Source organism: Squalius cephalus, assembly GCF_949319135.1.
Source record: "Squalius cephalus genome assembly, chromosome: 11".
NCBI classification, from domain to species: Eukaryota; Metazoa; Chordata; class Actinopteri; order Cypriniformes; family Leuciscidae; genus Squalius; species Squalius cephalus.
Window position 1 is genome coordinate 12,628,446 of NC_137132.1, and position 21,594 is coordinate 12,650,039.

The 21,594-nt window shown below is 40.3% G+C and overlaps 3 protein-coding genes across 3 annotated transcripts in view; all 3 read right to left on the bottom strand.

Moving 5' to 3' along the window:
- nxn (nucleoredoxin) overlaps positions 1 to 13,776 on the bottom strand; it is an 81,487-nt gene extending 67,711 nt beyond the window's left edge. Inside the window, exons 1-2 of the mRNA XM_079885214.1 lie at positions 13,738 to 13,776; positions 143 to 731 (exon numbers count right to left, since the gene is read on the bottom strand). Coding sequence (XP_079741340.1) covers positions 143 to 451 — 309 coding nt within the window. The 5' untranslated portion in view covers positions 452 to 731; positions 13,738 to 13,776. The remainder of the gene's footprint in view (positions 1 to 142; positions 732 to 13,737) is intronic.
- On the bottom strand, positions 1,497 to 2,710 carry txndc17 (thioredoxin domain containing 17). Its single transcript, XM_079885215.1, has 4 exons — positions 2,449 to 2,710; positions 2,289 to 2,370; positions 1,971 to 2,046; positions 1,497 to 1,813 (listed from the first exon to the last, which is right to left on the bottom strand). Exons 1-4 carry the CDS (start codon positions 2,591 to 2,593, stop codon positions 1,745 to 1,747), a joined length of 372 nt encoding a protein of 123 aa, XP_079741341.1. The 5' UTR covers positions 2,594 to 2,710; the 3' UTR covers positions 1,497 to 1,744.
- Positions 13,777 to 15,361: 1,585 nt separating the features above from the next.
- Positions 15,362 to 21,177, bottom strand: fam222bb (family with sequence similarity 222 member Bb). Its single transcript, XM_079886090.1, has 3 exons — positions 21,025 to 21,177; positions 19,334 to 19,458; positions 15,362 to 19,133 (listed from the first exon to the last, which is right to left on the bottom strand). The coding sequence occupies exons 2-3, from the start codon at positions 19,410 to 19,412 to the stop codon at positions 17,440 to 17,442; spliced, it is 1,773 nt and encodes a 590-aa protein (XP_079742216.1). The 5' UTR covers positions 19,413 to 19,458; positions 21,025 to 21,177; the 3' UTR covers positions 15,362 to 17,439.
- Between the last annotated feature and the right edge of the window lie 417 nt (positions 21,178 to 21,594).

Here is a 21,594-nt window from a genome sequence, read left to right on the forward strand (position 1 = left end):
GGGTGCAAAACAGTATGTCAGTTATCCTTTACACCTGCACATACACACACACAATTTTCGTCTCTTCGTCCTTTTAAAAAAAAAAAGTCATTTATATTGATTTAACATTTCCAATCTTATGTCATCTGTTAAATCATCTTACCTTTTTGTGTCTGTCTTTAAAAGGCAACGCCGGCCATTGCATCTCCTGCAAGAAGTCCTGCCACTGTTTCTGGTCCTGATCCGATGAGATGAAGACGATTTCCAATTTGTCCTTGTGCTCTGAGGATTTCTTAAACTTGCTATAAAACTCGCACAGACTCGCGTTGAACTGCTTGCAAGGACCGTTTAAACTGCAGCCGAAGTAGAGCCCGAGCAGAGACAGCTTACTGCCCAGCGCATGAACATCCACCTCGGCTTTCTCCCCGTTGACGAGCCGCTCTCCGAGCAGATTCACCAGAAACTCCGACATCGCTGCTGAGCTCTCGAAGCGGACTGCTTTGGGTTTCGTTTGCTTGTTCAGGTGATTCGAAATAAAACCCAAAGTGCTGGATGAATATCCGCAGGCCCTGGTGCCGTTTGGCTGTCCTGGAGTCGCCGCACGGGTTCGAGAGACAGCGGCCGTCGTGTGCCTCCACAGTGAGCGCTGTTAAGGAATGCGCGCTCCAGTTATAGACCGTCCCTCAGCAACAGCGCCCACTCCCACTGTGAGACTTTCGCGACATCTAGTGGCGAGATGGTGCAATTGCATTCTGCGCCCAGAGAGTGCACACAGAAACGAATAAAGATGTCAAGCAGAACACCATCACACTATGGCTATGTCTCTGCATGGAATGAGACCTGAATTTTCTCTTTAGTATGGATGGAGAGATTGGAGAGAACTTTTTGGGCAATGTTGCCGTCAATGGGCAACAGGTGAGACACAGATAGAAAATTGTTGCCCATTCTCAATGGGAAAGTGCCCAAGCAACATTGCTCAAAAAAGTTGCCCTGTGTATTGGAGTAATAGTGTATAGTAAAACAGTGTTTTTATGTACACCTTTCGACTACAGCAGAAAAGTGATGCCACACAGTAATTACCTCATGCATCCCATGTTCATTTGACAAAAAATTAAATAAAAACAGTACTGCTAAACACCCCTTTTAGCAGAATACTCGTGGTGCACACTAACATTTAAAACAGATTCTGTGTAAACAACACAAAAATTATACAACTTTATACTAGGCTACCTCAAGTCAGGAATAAAAACATAAACCCCTCCACATTCATTTCCTATCATATTATTTACTTGAACTGCATTACACCCCCACAATTACTCTTGCAAAACTCTTTGAAAATAAGAACAAGAAATGAAGATGCATTTTTCAAAACATTTTATTTTGTTCTGATTACAAACAAGCATAATCTTCTAGGTAAGGATTATAAGGCGAATTTCATTATGCATGTTTACTGAAATTGTAACTGTTTCAGTTCCTCTGTCTTAACTTGAAGGTCAAGTCCCTTTTTTGGAAAATCATTCAAAAGTCAATTTGAAATGTCTGATTATGCAAAGCTTAATCTATCCAAACGGTTTTAAAGTGAGCAACGCTTTCAAAACATGTACAATCACCACAGCACAAACTCACAACATAATACCAGGGCCACAATATGTTTGGCTTAACATTCCAGAGCACAGATTACAAATGACAAAACTAACAATGGAAAAAAAAGTGTAAATCATATTTAAAAAAGCGGATGCAATCCAGCAGTATATGCCACAGGACATTAATCCTCCGTGAACATCATTCGAACGAGGTCAACTTTAAAACACTCATCTTCAACCAGCTTCTGGGGCTTAAAAAAAAAAGACAAAACAAATTAAATATGCATACATTTATCATTTATTTATATCTAGATTTCACTATGGATTTCTATGTATAGTACATTGACAAGAAGCATACATATTAAAACAGTCAAATACACTGGTCAAAAAACATTTACTGGTATTTACCGTCCCGTATCGCAGTAGTGTGGGTACTCCAGTCAGCTTTAGGGTCTTCTTAAATTCATTGTTCGGGTCCTTCCAGCTAGCAAGAACAACAGTGAATGTAGTAGATGTAGGGCAAAAGCAAATCGAAGCACTATCTTTTATAGGATTCTGTCTGTGCATTGTGCACTGCTGTCAAAGTGTATAGTCCAATAAACACAGAGGTATGACCAATTATACAAGGCCAAAATAATGCAATTTCTGACTAAATGCAATATGTAGCTGCATACATGAAGGATTCCTGTTTAAATAACCAATCTAATTGGCAAAATGTATACTTACTATGGTCTGTCTCCTACTTGGCAGTAAATGAAGACAGATCCCTCGGGCAGATGAGACAGCTCTCCTCTGACCACTGGCTCTGCTGCAGAGGGGAGACAAAGACCGCTTTAGATGTGCATTTTAAAAACAGCACAAATACTGCATAATGTTATTAATGCACCTTTCACACAGTCCGGGCACCAGCTCTTGCCCTGGCCATCTTTATCTCCAGAGAAGTAAGCGAATATCTCTTTTCCTTTTCGTTCAGACACAGCTTTAGAAAATTCTTCGTAGCCATGAACAGCAACTTCCTCGTATTTAGTCATGATCTGCTATTTGGTGTTTCAATGACAAAGTCCAACTCTGGTTGCAGAAGGCTGACCGATCTGTGCATAGATTGAAATGAGTGTGTAAAACTTCCGATACAGCGACCCTAGTGTGTGAAGTATAACGGAACGCGCTTGAGATAAAATAAGAGTGGACTATTTTAAAATAAAAGTCTGTCAAGCTTTATTATATCAGTTTAGTAGCCTTTATTTCCCCCCACATTTTCAGCACATTTATAATTAAAAAAATATTTATAAATTATTATATATTGTTTACGTGAGAGTCTAATTTGTACTTTATACTCCAAATCCATTCACTTTCCTTAATAATTCAAAGCTTGTTCATCTACAACAATAGTCTAAAAAAGTTAAAATCGAGTTTTTTTTAAATCCATTTAAAGGGTTAGTTCACCCAAAAATGAAAATTCTGTCAGTAATTACTCCACCCTCATGTTGTCATCCCCCCCTTAGCAACACCATAGCAACCACCCAGAACACCCTAGCAACCGCCTAGCAACACCATAGCAACCACCCAGAACACCCTAGCAACCACCTAGCAACGCCCTAGCAACCACCTAGAATACCCTAGCAACCACCTAGCAACACCCATAGCATCCACCCAGAATACCCTAGCAACAGCCTAGCAACAGCATAGCAACCACCCAGAACACCCTAGCAACCACCTAGCAATGCCCTAGCAACCACTAAGAATACCCTAGCAACCGCCCAGAACACCATAGCAACCACCCAGAACATCATAGCAACCGCCTAGCAACACCATAGCAACCCACTAGAAACACCATAGCAACCGAGTGGCAAGTTTTGCCACTGTAAGCACCCACTCACATTTTCTTCAAGAAATGTACATTCTAGTTTATTTCTGTAATGCAAAGCTGAATTTTCAGCATAATTACTCCAGTCTTCAGTGTCACTCACATGATCCTTCAGAAATCATTCTAATGCTGATCTGATACTGTTATCAATGTTCGAAACAGTTATTTTTAACAATTTATATTTGTATTACATATATTACAATTTATAATTATTTATTTATACTTTTTTCATGATTCATTGATGAATATAAAGTTAAAAAGAACAGCATTTATTCAAAATAGAAATCTTTTCTAACAATATAAATCTATAAATATAAATTTAACACATCCTTGCAGAATAAAAGTATTAATTTCTTTCAAGAAAGAAAAAAAACTACTGACCCCAAACTTTTGAATGGTGTATATTGTTACACAAGATTTCTATTTTAAGTAAATTATGTTTTTTTTATTATTATTATTTTTTACTTTTTATTCATCAAATAATCCTGAAAAAAGTATCACAGGTTGTAATATATATATATATATATATATATATATATATATATATATATATATATATATATATATATATATATATATATATATATATATATATATATGCACAACTGTTTCCAGCATTGATAATAATCAGAAAATTCACAGAAATAAAAAATATTTTAAAGTATATTCAAATAGAAAACCATTATTTTGAATTGTAATAATATTTCACAATATTACTTTTTTTTCTGTATTTTATTTGATCTGGGTATTTTTAGCAAATAAATGCAGGCTTGATGAGCACATAGCAGGCTTCTTTAAAAAACATTAAAAATAGTAACATTTCCAAACTTTTGACTTTTAGTATAGCCTATATTATGGGTTATTAGCTTATAGACAGTATATATATATATATATATGTGTGTGTGTGTAAGGGATAATGTATAGAGAGGCGGTCGTTATAGCGAATAACAAGCCCGACAGGCTGAACGAGACCCCGACGCGAAGCGGAAATATAATAAATATATATATATATACTGTCTGTAAGCTACTAACCCATAATATATAGGCTATATTAAACTAAATGATACACAATGTTTAAACCATTATTTTGTTAATCTGCTAAAGAGGCGCAATTTTTCAAGCCAAGTTTAATAAGTCTAATGAACATGGGTTTTTGAATTTACATAATAAACAAGAAAATAAATGTAGGAGTAGGTTATGGAGAACATGACATGTAAATTGCAAAATGACGTGATGCACGTGACAATGTATAGCTCTAAGGATGCAGGGCGTGTGTGAGCAGCACATCATTCTCCAACAGCAGGAGCAGGAATGGCTTGGTATAATCTCTTTGATTATAAAACAGTCAAATATGTGGCCACGCAGAATAAGAAAGTGGGACTCTTATACAGAATCTTTCAACTCAGTGTCATGGGATATCTCATTGGGTAAGAGTTATAATTACTTTATGTAGTCCAACCCCAACCAAACCGTTTTGCTTGGGGTAAAAACTAAAACATTTTATGTGATGATGCCAGCAATAGAAAAAAGATTTTCTCTCTCTGTCTCTCTTTTTTGAGCTTTTACTGTTTTGAGAGGCAAATATTAAACATGTTTTTGCTCAACAGGTGGGTATTTGTTGCAAAGAAACAATACCAGGCACAAGATGAAACTATTGAGAGTTCTGTGGTAACTAAAGTTAGAGGAGCTGCACGCCTCAACACAACAGATTTTAAACTCTGGGGAGCAGAGGACTATGTTTACCCAAATCCGGTCGGTCAAAACACACTGTCTGAAAAAGTGCTTATTAGTTATTAGTAATGATTTGCTTCATTTGCTTTAGGCCTTTTAATATTGTTGTTCATTTTTATTTCCAGAGTGAAGATTTTGTGTTTATAACAACCAATTTCATCGTGACGCCAAACCAAAAAATGGGCAACTGTTCAGAGGTAAAACTAATTTTAACTGTCAGTTTTCCTCTCGAAGTCTGTTCCCCCTATGTTTCCTGGACTGTCTAACCTAAGGGCAACAGACTTCGACACATCTGCACTTTCAACAACACTTTTAACACATCAGCTGTTCCCTAAAACACATTCGGGTTTCGTTTTGTTTTTTACAGTGACATATAGCTGTTAGCTATTCAGTGCTATTCTGTGCCTTTACTCTGTTTTAAGCTCATTAGTAACATCAGTAACTGATTACAAATGGCTATCAAACCCTCCTTGCTACCTCAGATTTTCATCTTCCATTCAGGCCATTAACAGTTTAAAAGCACTTTGGTTATTTTTTATGATCGGATGTTCATAAGTGCTTCTTAGCTGCTTCCCTATTGTAAACCACACTGAACTGATTTTATAGGCTTGCTGGTTTGGCGGTAATAATTGTGTTATCAATCTCAGGTGTCATTAACATATGCATTTTTGGGTTTAAAGGGAATTTTATTTCCAGAATACAGTTGCGTATTTGGGCTTAGTGGTTGGCACCTACTGTATATGTATGTATATCTGTTAAGGATATCAGAGGCAAGTAACCCTCTTTTCCACCGCAATTGTGTTGTTATTCATGCCAGAGCTGCATGTGTTTGACTGAACCCACAAACTGACTGTAATTTTTTACCAGTCTATCTTTGACATCTTAAAGGGATAGTTCACTTTGAAATTAAATTTTGGTATGTTTTAGCTTACCTCAAGGGCATCCAAGATGTAGGTGTCTTTTTTTCCGCAGTAGTTTCAATTTTGATATTTTTAGGTCAAACCGTTCTTGTCTCTCAGTCCTATAATGCAGGTCTGTGGTCACTGTCTCAAAGAGCATGCACAGAGTCCAAATTAAAACAATTCCCCATCGTCCAAATTAAACAATTGCGCACACGTCACACAATAGGAAGCGCCCGCGCCCTCAGATCACTTGGACGTGGCTGTGTTATAAGAGATAAAAACGATATAAATACTGTTCGTTTTCTCACACAAACCGCTCGTTTCGTGTCTTAGGCCATCAATGTGTACTTACAATGGGGAATTGTTTTAATTTGGACTCTGTGCATGTTCTTTGAGACAGTGACCACAGACCTGCATTATCTGGCTGAGAGACAAGAACGGTTTGACCTAAAAATATCAAAATTGAAACTACTGCGGAAAAAAAGACACCTACATCTTGGATGGCCTTGAGGTAAGCTAAAACATTCCAAAATTTAATTTCAAAGTGAACTATCCCTTTAAGTAATTTTATTCAGCATCTTTATGCCACCACAAGCTGCTTTTGATACAACATTAAAAATTGTTTTTAATTTGTTTTTAAATGGTCATTTGGTCCTTGAATAATGTAATGGGGAGTTTCATTTGAGCGCTTGATCCAGACTCACTCATAAAGTCAGTCACTTAAATGTCGCCACATTGGCGTGACGTCAATGTGAAATCTACAAAAAGAGGCACAGAAAATCCCCAACACTCGTTTACACTGAGTCCAAATCTGATTATTTGTTTATTCGATTGGAATCTGATCTAAAATTATTGATGTCCACACTGTCACTGCATCCAAAATCGAATTCTTCCCTACTATATAGGCTAGCATGCGAAAAACAGTACACCAACAGTAGCCTACACTTGAAGTGCGCATTTGATGGACACTTTATCCCATGAGGCCACCGGTGGGGATTTATGAATGGAGTTGAAGCGACGCAAGCGACTTTATTCTGTACTTTCATCTCCAGCGGTTTCAAAATATGTCTCCGTTACATTTCCATTTCCTGATCCTCTGGCACTTTGCAACAACACATCCTTGTTTCTGCAGCGAATTTCAGCATGTTTCCAATAACAACGTCTGAGGTTTAGGCCTACATTTCACATGGAGAGAAAGTCACATGGACCATGTGGAATCAGTCAGACTGAAACAGATTTCCAGAAATGTAGCTCAAAACGGATTTGTACAAATCACATTTCATGTGATTTTTGGCCGTTCACACTTGCTAAATCTGATTTCAATTGGATATGCACAAAAATCAGAATTGGACTGACAGTCTTAGACCGCTTAGACCTTTGGGAAAATAAGCTCCTCACAAAATAAGTTCACGTTCAGTAGGTTTATATCTATTTATTGCTAACAGGAGGCTATCTTGTTTTAGAAATCATCACTACCAGGTGCCATTTGCACTAAGGACGAAGATTGTATAGAGGGAGAGGCTGTTAGGGCTGGAAACGGTATACTGTAACTTAAAACTGCTTGATATATAATAAAGCTATGCTGACAAATAAATAATGTGCCCTCTGTTTTTTTTAAATATGTCAAAACCTACTAAAGTGCTTCATTCTCCTTAGGAATTATGACTGGCATTTGTTTGAAAACAGCTGGGAATTCTACTGGCATTTGTGAAATATATGGCTGGTGTCCCACTGAAAAAGATCAGGAGCCAGAGTAAGAATATTTTCTCTCACTCTTTTAAAATCCAATAACATGTTGAACCCAGACAGTGCTATGGATAGAAGCCTTTTCAAAGTATCCTTTTATTTTTAACTTAAGGCCGCGGTCATTTGTCAATTGGCGCTTCCAGTGTCATCCTCTTCATCCTCTTTCAGTGTCATCCTCTTCATCCTCTTCTAGTGTCATCCTCTTCATCCTCTTCTAGTGTCGTCCTCTTCGTCCTCTTCCAGTGTCGTCCTCTTCATCCTCTTCCAGTGTCATCCTCTTCATCCTCTTCCAGTGTCATCCTCTTCGTCCTCTTCCAGTGTCGTCCTCTTCATCCTCTTCCAGTGTCATCCTCTTCATCCTCTTCTAGTGTCGTCCTCTTCGTCCTCTTCCAGTGTCGTCCTCTTCGTCCTCTTCCAGTGTCATCCTCTTCGTCCTCTTCCAGTGTCGTCCTCTTCATCCTCTTCCAGTGTCATCCTCTTCATCCTCTTCCAGTGTCATCCTCTTCATCCTCTTCTAGTGTCATCCTCTTCATCCTCTTCAGTGTCGTCCTCTTCGTCCTTTTCCAGTGTCATCCTCTTCATCCTCTTCCAGTGTCATCCTCTTCATCCTCTTCTAGTGTCGTCCTCTTCATCCTCTTCCAGTGTCATCCTCTTCGTCCTCTTCCAGTCTCGTCCTCTTCATCCTCTTCCAGTGTCATCCTCTTCATCCTCTCAGTGTCATCCTCTTCATCCTCTTCCAGTGTCGTCCTCTTCGTCCTCTTCCAGTGTCATCCTCTTCATCCTCTTCCAGTGTCGTCCTCTTCCAGTGTCATCCTCTTCATCCTCTTCCAGTGTCATCCTCTTCATCCTCTTCCAGTGTCGTCCTCTTCGTCCTCTTCCAGTGTCATCCTCTTCCAGTGTCGTCCTCTTCATCCTCTTCCAGTGTCATCCTCTTCATCCTCTTCCAGTGTCGTCCTCTTCATCCTCTTCCAGTGTCATCCTCTTCCAGTGTCGTCCTCTTCGTCCTCTTCCAGTGTCATCCTCTTCCAGTGTCATCCTCTTCATCCTCTTCCAGTGTCATCCTCTTCATCCTCTTCCAGTCTCGTCCTCTTCATCCTTTTCCAGTGTCGTCCTCTTCATCCTCTTCCAGTGTCATCCTCTTCCAGTGTCGTCCTCTTCATCCTCTTCCAGTGTCATCCTCTTCATCCTCTTCCAGTGTCGTCCTCTTCATCCTCTTCCAGTGTCATCCTCTTCCAGTGTCATCCTCTTCCAGTGTCATCCTCTTCGTCCTCTTCCAGTGTCGTCCTCTTCATCCTCTTCCAGTGTCATCCTCTTCGTCCTCTTCCAGTGTCGTCCTCTTCGTCCTCTTCCAGTGTCGTCCTCTTCGTCCTCTTCCAGTGTCGTCCTCTTCATCCTCTTCCAGTGTCATCCTCTTCCAGTGTCGTCCTCTTCGTCCTCTTCCAGTGTCATCCTCTTCATCCTCTTCCAGTGTCGTCCTCTTCGTCCTCTTCCAGTGTCGTCCTCTTCGTCCTCTTCCAGTGTCGTCCTCTTCGTCCTCTTCCAGTGTCGTCCTCTTCGTCCTCTTCCAGTGTCATCCTCTTCATCCTCTTCCAGTGTCATCCTCTTCCAGTGTCGTCCTCTTCGTCCTCTTCCAGTGTCGTCCTCTTCGTCCTCTTCCAGTGTCGTCCTCTTCATCCTCTTCCAGTGTCATCCTCTTCCAGTGTCGTCCTCTTCTTCCTCTTCCAGTGTCATCCTCTTCATCCTCTTCCAGTGTCGTCCTCTTCGTCCTCTTCCAGTGTCGTCCTCTTCGTCCTCTTCCAGTGTCGTCCTCTTCATCCTCTTCCAGTGTCATCCTCTTCGTCCTCTTCCAGTGTCATCCTCTTCGTCCTCTTCCAGTGTCGTCCTCTTCATCCTCTTCCAGTGTCATCCTCTTCCAGTGTCGTCCTCTTCGTCCTCTTCCAGTGTCATCCTCTTCATCCTCTTCCAGTGTCGTCCTCTTCGTCCTCTTCCAGTGTCGTCCTCTTCGTCCTCTTCCAGTGTCGTCCTCTTCGTCCTCTTCCAGTGTCGTCCTCTTCGTCCTCTTCCAGTGTCGTCCTCTTCGTCCTCTTCCAGTGTCGTCCTCTTCCAGTGTCGTCCTCTTCATCCTCTTCCAGTGTCGTCCTCTTCATCCTCTTCCAGTGTCATCCTCTTCCAGTGTCATCCTCTTCATCCTCTTCCAGTGTCGTCCTCTTCATCCTCTTCCAGTGTCGTCCTCTTCATCCTCTTCCAGTGTCGTCCTCTTCGTCCTCTTCCAGTGTCATCCTCTTCATCCTCTCAGTGTCATCCTCTTCATCCTCTTCCAGTGTCATCCTCTTCATCCTCTTCCAGTGTTGTCCTCTTCATCCTCTTCCAGTGTCATCTTCTTCCAGTTATTTCTGTACAAAACAGCTCATTATGCTGCTTTACATTGCAAACTGGTATTTCTTACCATATTATTTTAATGTATTGTCGTAATTATTAACACAATTTGTAGTGCAAACAAACAGTTTATGTTTACTCCACAAACTGACACCCCAGTGTTTTTTTAAGTAAAGCCACTGTGGTGAGAGAAGCAGAAAACTTTACCTTGTACATAAGGAACTTCATCAGATTTTCCAAGTTCAACTTCTCAAAGTAAGACTCTCACTCTGATGCATTCATTAATAATGAGTTCAAACCCTGTCTGTTTCTATGTCAAAACTATATACTGAATAAAACACTATATACTATTACCACTCAATTATTTCAAATGTTTTGTTTTTTTTTCTTCTCAGTTCAAATGTCATAACAAACAAAAGTAAAAACACATATGTAAGATCCTGCTTGTATGATCAAATTGATCACCCGTACTGTCCTATGTTTCTTCTGGGAGATATTGTAAACAAAACTGGACGTAGCTTTCAAGAAAGCGCCGTAAAGGTGAGAACACTGAGAGTGGGTTTAATGCGTGGCGGATTTAAACATTTTTATTCATTAGACATTATGTGCTTATTATGCTGAATCTAACAATTTCATATAATGTCAGGGCGGGTCATTTGGGATTATGATTGATTGGTCCTGTGACCTTGATAAAGACGACTCACATTGCAGTCCTCACTACAGCTTTCTGTCTCTGAGCAGCAACACAACTGGATATAACTTCAGGTACACTTATCAAGTCAAAGCCATTTTGAGTGCTCTTTTTTTTCTGAGAGCCCTGCCTTATGTTTCCTGTGAAGGTAAATGTTTGATGAATAAATAAAATGTATAAAAGTAGTTGTTGTTATGCTCAAGATCTCCGATAACTGTCTTCTCAGATTTGCTGAGTATTCCATTGATGCTGAAGGAAACAAGCAAAGAACACTATACAATATGTTTGGAATTCATTTACACGTCATAGTGTTTGGAACGGTATGTGACTCAATGACAGCAATCCACAGGTGCTGTATATATAATTGTATAATTCTTTTTTTATGAGTCTTTTCCAGGCAAGAAAGTTTTGTATTATTAATACCATCATCAACATAGCATCAGTTCTAACTTTAATGACTGCTGTGAGTAAATATTCAGATCACTATGATTTTTTTTTGTAATAACATTATTACTTGGTCGTTGGCTTTAGCTACACAAGGCCATTGTAACATATGACTCTGAAGCTGAGACATTATTTTAAATGAGCATTAATAACTTACAAGACCAAACTTCCAAGTCATAATGTTGTTGTCATACATCATCCATTTTATATATAAATGGCTGCTAACAAGACTGTTTTTCTCCAGGGTTCTTTCTTGTGTGACATTATACTACTGTGCATTGTGAAGAAGAGCGCTTTTTACAGAGACTCAAAGTTTGAGAAAATAACAAAGTATGTAACAGAAGCGTGTTTGCTAGAAATACCTGTGTTGTGTAGGCTACTTTGACTTAAGAAAAATATAATTTGAGTAATGCATTATTCTCTTATTCTTTCATATATCAAATGTCATTAAATACAAGTAATTGCATGCATTGATCATCTTTATTTTATATCTCCTTAGGAATGACAAAGTAAGTCCAGCAAACATGATGCCAGAGCGTCCGAAGAGAAAGTTCAGTTTATGAAATTTGCAATAATAGCAATGCATGTGTGAAATATGAGGAAAGCGGCTTATATTAGCTGAAGTCTAAAAGATGTTATTTATATAATATAATGTATTATGTATAATGACATATTCAGATGTACAGTATGTTTGTTTTGGACTTCCTTATGTTGTGTCTAATGGACAGCACCTGTAGAAACTTTTTAGACAGTTTTTAAATGTCTTGTTCTTCATTCACCTCCATAAACTCTCAATGTTAAATTTGCTCCATGAGATATAAATCTGCCATGTATTGTAAATGAGGGAATTGCTGGTCCTTCACCACTTATTTTACACTAATACTTAGTCTATCAGCATCGAGATCGAGCATAAATAATTAGCGTATGAGATGACTCAATACTTTTATTGCATTAGCTTCAGAAGGTTAATTATAGTCCATTAATGGAATTTCAATATGATTTTAGTCATTAAACTCATGACTCATTTTTTTTTAAAGTTGTCATTTTTTATCATAGTGGCCATTATACTATTAGAGAAATAGAAATGTTCTACTACAATGCTTCTGTTGCTGTATGATTTACTGTATGAATCTAACTAACTAAAAGTGTTGTGCTAACTATTACTGCCACATTCAATTTTTAAGTATACCAAAAACAGTGTTGTTGCTACACAAAGTTACCAGAAGAGGTCACACAACACTAAATTAGCTTGAAATTATTTTTTAATTATTTAAAATGTGTTTACATCTGTGGCATTACACTACATTACATGATAAAACAGAATAATTTTAAAGAGAAACACAATTTGATATCCTGATAAAACATGTAATTCATTCCTTCCAGCCCAAATCCATCTAACCGTCCATCCATCGTATATTTACTACTATAGACCTATGTATCTATTAAATGTGCCATTTAAATAAAATTGAAAAATAACTAACAAATCACAGATTCTTGATTTTATTGCATTTTACAAAATCCCAAATTTTCATGATTTGGGGTTTTACATTAGTGTGTTAGTGTTCTTGTGGGCTCAATAATAATCTTGTCAAAAGGGTTCAGCAGTGTCTACTGTGTGCAAAAAAACACTTTATTTTTACATGCATTACCACCCACAGAATCTTGACAGATCTGGCACTTGCGTCGGAGCTCAGTTAACCTCAGGGCATTTGTGTGACACAGCTCTAATTGGCTTTGTACAAAACTGTGCCATGATGCCATTGCCATCTTCAAAGGATACAGGAGTTAACTAAGGATACTTTGGAGTCTTTTGCCAAAATCCGAGCAGCATGGATGGGCACTTGGTGGATTTGGGGCCACTAAAGCTTTCTAACAGTCCTGATAGATTCGTATGATATATAACATACAATATTAGGCAACAATATATAATATACTTACATTCTATAGAGAACAAGAGGCAATTGTGTAATTAATTTGAGATCGGGCTGATCAAAGGGGATCAATATGCTATTCTTAACAAAAAAAAATTAACCAAAAATAAATATGATTCCTAACCACCCCTAAAATTTACACGTATCAGATCACTCCATATTATTATTACACGATACACAGGAATGTGTTTTATTTGTCTGTGTTAAATGTAGCCTAATTACAGACTTGTCAATCAGACCAAAAGCACATTGTGCGTGATAGGCCTACTGCTTTTACTTAATAACTTTTATATTAGACTAAAAAATAAATATTGCCAGCTACTTTATCTATTATTGCTCCACCAACTAAAATAGTTTCAAACAAAGGCAAACTAACCAAATTAACGTTGCACGTCTAAGCAACACAGACGATGTTTTGAACGAATCGTTTGGATTCAGAAAATTCAGTTAATTGATTCACTCAAAAAAACAGTAACTTATTGCCACTTACTTTGTGTCGACGTGACCTGCACAGAAATACTAAATTCTATGACCGATAACGAAAAGACAAGTGGAGTGATACAGTGAAAGACCCAGTGCTGTTGACCAATCAAATCCGAGGACCGGAACTTACTGTTGTATATTGTATACTTATTTATACAGTATTTATGAGAACATTTAGCAAATCACACAAGATAACTTAACGTCTCTTTCCATATTTTACATGCAAGTTAGGCTACCATAGGCTCTTGTGAGTTGTTGGCTATTTTTAATAGAATGATAGGACATTGCTTGTATATATCTTTTAGATTATTAAAATTGTATTTCGTTTAAGTAGGTAGCTAGCAACACTAGCTAAACAAAATGGCTACTGCTTTCAATACTTGACAAAAAGAAAAGCTTATTCTATCTACCCTGTGAAATATTCTGATCAAAAATGTTGAGAATTCAATAGATGGCCCTGAAAAATAGTCCCACTGAAGCTATAATATGACACATTTTGTACATGTACTGATTAAAAGACAAGAGAGGAAAACATTTTATGAAACGTGACAATTAAAAGGAGGAGATTGCATTCAAAATGAATACTTCGGAACATAATTGTCACAGTACTCCAAAACAAATACTTGGCAAATGAAAGTTTTGTAAAAGAGTTTTATTCTAGGACTCAAGAATCAGAGAAATGTAGGTGACAGAAAGAGACACGACACACTTTGCAAATGCAAGTCAAACTTTATTTTGGTTAGAGGGGAATGTTTGTGCAACACGTTCCTGAAAAAATGTGTATCTGGAATGACAGTTTTCGGTTACATAAAACAGGTGCGCACTGCTACCATTCAAGTGACATTTTGTTCTTTGGTGGAACAAGATGAGACACACTCAACTCCTCCAAACACACACTCCTGTAGTCCAAAACTGCCATTGTGTTGTTTTGGGAAGGGGTGGGGTGGTGATGGGGGCAGGAGTGCATGTGCTCCAAAAGACAAAGAACTTTCCAGAGCTTTCCTTTGAATGTTTCAAGGACACTAGGCAGTTCAGCAGCGTAGCTCTCGCCACCTAAACTAGTGATTCAGCAGCAACTATTCACATCCGAACAGATCTTGCACCTGCAGCAGCACACAATGTTCATTTTTCTTTTTCTGAACGATATCAGTAGTTTTTAAAGTAGCTCGGTCCCCCATTCGTGAGCAGTGCACTACGTCTATGGAATGTGCACTAGCGCCGGTCCATTTTCCATCCCAACGGTCACATACACTCAGTCCACATCAGCCCAGAGGAGGCACTTCACATAGAGATAGTAACTATTAAAAGAGTAACCTGACATTGTACTCTTGAGCTGTAACAAGGCATGAAATAAGGATCGAAAGAAATACAGGAAGTCTAAACGCTCAAGCTTTACAAATGACATGTTCGACAGGCAAATGGAATAACTTGTGTCTGCCGATACTCAACCTATTAACAATATTGCATTGCAAAAAAAGGCATAATATAAATTAGACCTTAACTCTATCCTCACAACATTTATAAGAAATCATTTTTTTGTGGTCAGAATAAAATAGCAGCTTCATGGGAAACGTATTCTGTCGTGAAAGCTTAAACTAGGCTTGCTGTTACTGAAAAACATTAGCCTGGACGCAAAGCATTTAGTAGAGCTTGCATTTCCAACATATGTGTTCACCCATGACAGGAAACAGATTTAGGACTTAAACAGGTTTTGCTGCAATGGTAAACAGAGCAAATAAAGATGCTAGTTTAGGAAACATAACATGACATGGTGTGAATGCAACGACTGTTACAGCCCAATACTACACATACATTGCTAAATACAAAAAAAAAAAAACCTCTTCCTTTCGGGAGTTAGGTCCCCCGATTTAAGGTTTCACAAAAAGAAATTCAGCTAAATATCATTAATTTATATTCTACGCCATGCCTATTGTCAAGGACAGTTCAAGGATCAAATATTTAAGGCTTTTGAGGGGCAAACAGGGAGGTTATGATACTGGGTGTCACAGCTCCACCCATTCACTCATCTGCAGTTGCTCCACTCGTTACACCAAAGTCTGACAAAACCCATGCTCCCCTGCCAGATGGCCTGCCCTGATAAAGGTGGAGAGACTTGTTGGGACATAAAAGTCAAGGGAGAATATGAGAAGAGGCACAGGTAGACCTGAGAAAGAGAGAAACTCTCCATGGGAGTTAAACCGTGGAGCATCGGATGGATCAATTATCAGATTCACAGAACGACTAAACTTAAAATGTGTCTTTTACTTGGGTTGTTTCCCAGCAAATAGACCTAGACTGTCACCGGCGGTGCATTTCAGCCATTTCAGATAAGACCGACATGACACATCAAGTGCCTAAGGTGGGTGGAAAATGCAGTGGCAGGCTTCAGCTGACACAACAGCGTGTGACGGAGATGGAAATGATGCCGCCAGGGAAGAGCGGTATGGTGTTAATGATGGAGCAAAAGCAGGGAGCCAATCTGCCCCAATACACAGCATTCACACCGGCTAATCACACCTCTCAGTTACAGTAGCACAGCAGTGAAGCCACAGGCTAGCCTGCGGTGCTCATTTATATTGCGCTTACATCAACACACTTCCGTCATCCAATTACGGTCAAGGACGTCTTTCCTTTAATGATGAACTAACGCACAAGCGGGTGATGAAACTCTTCCCAAAGGAAGCTTTGGGTCGGCTGCTAAAGTCGGTCTGCTGTAAGACCTGCAGTAAGTCGAAGCCTGCTGTCACCATCTCTTTCCAATGAAATTCAAGTAGTAACAATTAAGTTGAGAGACAAAATAAACCCCTAAGCTATGCAATTAGGGCACAGCACAAGTCTCGAAGCAATTTTAGTCTACAGCAGTCTCCATTTAAACTGAAATCTAATAAGATACTCAGAAGAGAAAAAAAATAGGATAAAAAGGATAACGCATTAGCTGACACTTCAAGGGAAGGATTAACATTGTACACAATGTGGCTTTACTCAGCCCAGTGTAACATTTCCATCAAAGACTTTAACCTGATTCATGTTCAACAGTCTGAAAAAGAAACAGTCTTGTCATATGTGCATATCCCAGTATCAGTTTGCACTTTCATATCGATTTAGGATTAGTTACAAAAGCACAATATGTAAACATTGAGAGGAACAAAAATAAAATCAACCTCTATACATTGTACAAGCTGTTAGCTTCGATGGAACAGCCAAAGATTTCAGCATCATGGCACCCCTTAAATGTCTTCAGTGAGTTAGTACTTCAAATCTCAAGTAGGCCTAAACTACATACAAATGGAATTTGCTGAGAATTTCTTCTCAGCTTTTTAAATAATGGACATTTGCTAATCTAAAAGAAAGAGCGAATAAATATATGCGTGTTATGTGGTACATTTTTCCATTTACATTACACAGACCAGATAGGAATGGGAAAATACAGTGCTGATGTCATAAACTGAAGCTGTTATGGCTGTTTTCTTGGGAAAAAAAAATAAAAAATAGAATAAATAAATGCCAATTTTTTTTTTCCCCAAAGGCTAATTATTTAAGTAATTATGCTAAAAGAAATTAAAATAATAAAAGAAACCAAAGTGGCACATGGGAGTTCAGATTTGTGGTAGCCACGTAAATAACCATACAGGAAACATTCAGTAGATCACTTGCAAGATGGGAAGAGGGGGGAATTTTTTCCTTAACACTGACTAGCGTGAACTGCAGCTCATCTGTACCCTGGGTGGTGGATGTGGACGTTTCTACTATCACCTGAATCTGTGGCCCTGCTGACTGAGGCTCTGTGCATCTTTGACATTGTGCCAGGATTCTGCGCTCGGAAGCAGGGCGCCTGGAATTCGCCACCCATGTACTCCATGGTCTGCATCAGGTTGGTCTGGCTCGAAATGGACGGCCCGGTCCTGTACTGTGCTCCAGGGGTGCAGTCTATGGAGGCCCCTGAGAGGCCTCCGTGGAACGGCCCCACCAGGTCTTGAGAGCCTGAGCTATCACTGTTTGGCGTGGGCAGGATGCTGTTCCAGTGAGGCTGCATGTAGTGGCCGTTGCTGTAACTCATGGGCATCCCGTTGACCGGAGGAGATGGAGTCGGTTTATCAGTGGGGGGCTTCAAGTTGAAGGGCTGAGCCATGCACACCTCCTGCGGGTAGCCCATGCTCTTGGTGAGGAACCCCGGTCCCACTAGGCCTTCTCTAGGGAGATTCTTGCCCTGGTGAGCCGCTCCCTCCGGAAGGTGCTGAAGGTGTGCCAACTGGTGCTGGCCCCAAGGGCCCTGCTGACGTTGTGGCTGGGACTGCTGCTTCATGTCATTGTGGTAAAGGGGCATCCTGTTCATGGCAGCGATGTCGGGCAGATGCAGAGCAGGACCACCTTTGTCAGAGTTGCCAAGGATGCAAGAAGGCGGAGGACCCACAACGTGATGAGTGCACACCCGAGAGCTTGCATTGATGAGCTGGTTGCGGCTGATGGGACTGGGGTTGGCGATCTGTCCTTCACACACGGAGGTAGAGCCCATGCCAGCCCGAGCCTGGCAGAACTGGTTGATCTGATTGACGATGCTGCTCAAGTCGCTGGGCCGGTTCTGGTGCAGGCTGGCAGCCATGGACAGCGGGATGGTTGAGGTAGACACAGTCACATTGGGAGGGGCGTCGGCGTCAGGCAGCTTGCGTGCCATCTGTAAGCCTGCCAGGGGTGGCTGTAAGACCCCCGGGGCCGGTGGCCCAGTGCAAGAGGCCTGTGGCATGGGTTGGGATTGAGAGAAGCCCTGGGAGTGTTGCAGGTTCACCGACTGCGCGATATCAGGCAGATGCCGTAGTCCTTGCGGACCGGGCAACTGTGTCTGCTGCTGCATGAGAGTCTGTTGGTGGTTTAGGGCGTGGTGCGGTACTGGCGGTTGGTGAGCCTGGCTCTGATGTAAAGCCTCCTGATGAGCCAGGCTCTGCTGTGGTTGTAAACTACTCTTCTGCTGCAGGGATTGTGAATGGGCCTGCAAGGCCTGAGAGTGGGCGAGACTCTTCTGGCCTAAAGGAGTCTGAACGTGTGGAACAGTGTGAGGAACATTTAAAGTGCTGGGACTGGCGTAAAGTCCACTGTGCGGGTTCATGATGAGCTTGGGGAGAAAACGGGCTCGGCCGCCTTCAATGTCCTTGAGGATCCCTTTGACAGGGACTTTGACGATGGCCAAGAGGCCCGTCCGGGTGTTGACCTGAGGTGGGTAGGGGCTGTAGCGCTGGCTGGAGGTGTCGAGACCGTTAACGGTGCGGCGAATATGCTTCCTCTGAGGTACTTTCACACTATTGGGGAAGATTTTTATAGTCAGTGGGTTATTGGCAACTTTCTTAGCATAGGCATCCAATTCCGCTGGGGTAGGATAGTGTGCTGATCTCATCCTCTGTGTAGTGTCCCCTGTGAGCAAGAGAAGGCCAAACGTGAAGGTTAATGCAAGGAATTTGGCGCTCGTATAATAGCACATGACTGCTTAACAGGGCTTTGACGGAGCAGGGTCAAGAGGAAGAGCATCTGTTTCACTAACAAAGGGATAAACTAGGTCAAACATACATGCAGCCTAATCAGAACAAAGCTCATTTCAGTTAATGGCAGCTTACATTTCTGAAGTCCAGTGTTCATCTGCGTGTACGAGAGAAGCTGGAAGGAGGGGTTTGATACCGGCAGACAGGCCAGCATGTCACAATGAGACTAATGCAACATTGGACTTTTACTCCTCATCACACTGCAAAGGAAACATTCATGTCACGAACAAAAACGGATTCACATCAATTGTCTCTTAAAATACATGGTGTAAAAAAAGAAACATTGGCTATTTTCTCCTCTGAGGGCGTCATTAAAGAAATCCAATTTTACGTGCAGACATAGGTTTAATGGAACACACTGTGCAATGGGACTTAATGAGAGTAATAAATTATAACGGCGGAAATTTCTATTTTAATTAGTGGTGGTTTGGCGCAACACAGCAGAAGCAATAATCAAAAAGTCTTAGATTAAAAGAGTTGCAGAATAAAAATCACCACACCATGAATATCCCAACAAGCTAAGTAAGTAATATTGAGTAGGATGTCAACAAATAACATGATTTACAGCCAGCCGCAAAAAACGGCAATCACGGAAGTGTACAAAGGCCCTACCCTTGCTAATTCACCTGAACATCCATCAAACGCTGTAGCTATAGATCTTTGTAATTGCCTCATTGTAGCCATTTATTTAAATACCATGCATTCAAGCATGACCTTTTTAAATAGCTCTCTGAAACAGCTGGTGTCAGGGCCCACGGTGCACACCCTGCAGTTTGAGTGTCAGGAGTGCGATGCAAACGCATTTTCCCGTCTGCCTGGCAGGTGCCCAGGGGCACGGCAGGGGATGCGGCAACACGACCACAGGCCACATGCTCCCAGCTGATTCATCCAATCTGAGATGTGCAGGTGTCAAAAAGTGCAGTCGAGACAGAGCCTGACATGTTCCATGCACCCAACCCCCAACTATTTTCATCAGGGACCTGCTTTAAATTTTACAGTAAAAGGAGATGTTATCAGCTGAATGTGACACTCACAACGCCTGAAACACTCTGGATCTGTGAAGAATTAGAGATGACCCATGTATGCGCTGTTATATCATCCCCAAAACGGACCAATGGTAGGGGGGAGTTGTTTATTTAGGTGGTGCTCTTCAAAAAAACCTTTGAACTGAGTTCAATATCTAGATAAACTCAACAGTTCAGAGCTCGTACAAGCAAATACTGTATAGCCAAGCAGTATTTTTAGAGGACATTTAAGCTGATACACATTTACAGTCTTAATTTAAAAACAACAGAAGCTCTTGATAAGCTGAGCTACATTGTGACTCTCTAGTTAGCCAAGCATAAAAACAAAGCACTTTAATTTGTATGTACAATTTGTTATTGCTATATCATCCACCCTATAATAAATCTTCTATCCACCAACTTTGCTTAGCTACAAGCTACATGCATTAAAATAACCCCAGACCAACACAAACACACTTACACAATTTAGGGTCATTACAGCACACATCTGCCCTGTAGATAAGATGTATCCGGATGATTGAAAGTTTGTCGTGGTCATCTCTTGCCCAGCTAACTAGCAACCAATCTGAAGGGTGATTAGAGTGTGATCTCAGCCTGTCTTGGCTCTGCCTCTACACTTGCTACTGCCACTAGCATATAGCCTGTGTCTTCTTTGTGCGAGCCACTGCCCGGCTTTCATCTCACAGCTTCTTAAACCCGCATTAAAATGACCAGATTGGAGGTGTCGAAAGCAAAACTTACTCTCTGGCTTCGGGATGAGACGTGCGATTGTTTAAAAGAGCATTTTTCTGGGTTATTCGGCACCTGTGCTCTTGCTTGTGTCGATAAAGCGCTTGTCTAGTCACTGCTGCTGCCCAGTGCCCACTGCAGCCTATATAACCGCGCATGTGCAGTAAGCTTTTCCCACGTGTCTTCCTCGCTGAGGTCGAGAAAACGCAACGGTAACTTGGGCTCAACGCGCCACCTACTGAATGGGAATTATACTGGATCACATTTAATCCCATTTAAAATATATTATATTATATTATTATAAAAAGTTATAAAATAACTTTTATATATTATATTATTATTATATAATTAATTGAACCAATATTTAATTTTTTTCTCATATTTTCTTTCATTTTGTCTTATATTTTCTTTGATAATTTCTTATTATATTATATTATTAATTAAACAAATATTTAAAAAAAATTCTTCATTTCAGTATGTCTCAACGCAAACAATTCTTAAAAGTCTAAAAACATATGGTACATGAATGTGATAATCATTCAATATAATGGTAGGCTATATATCACAGTATCATGGTTTACC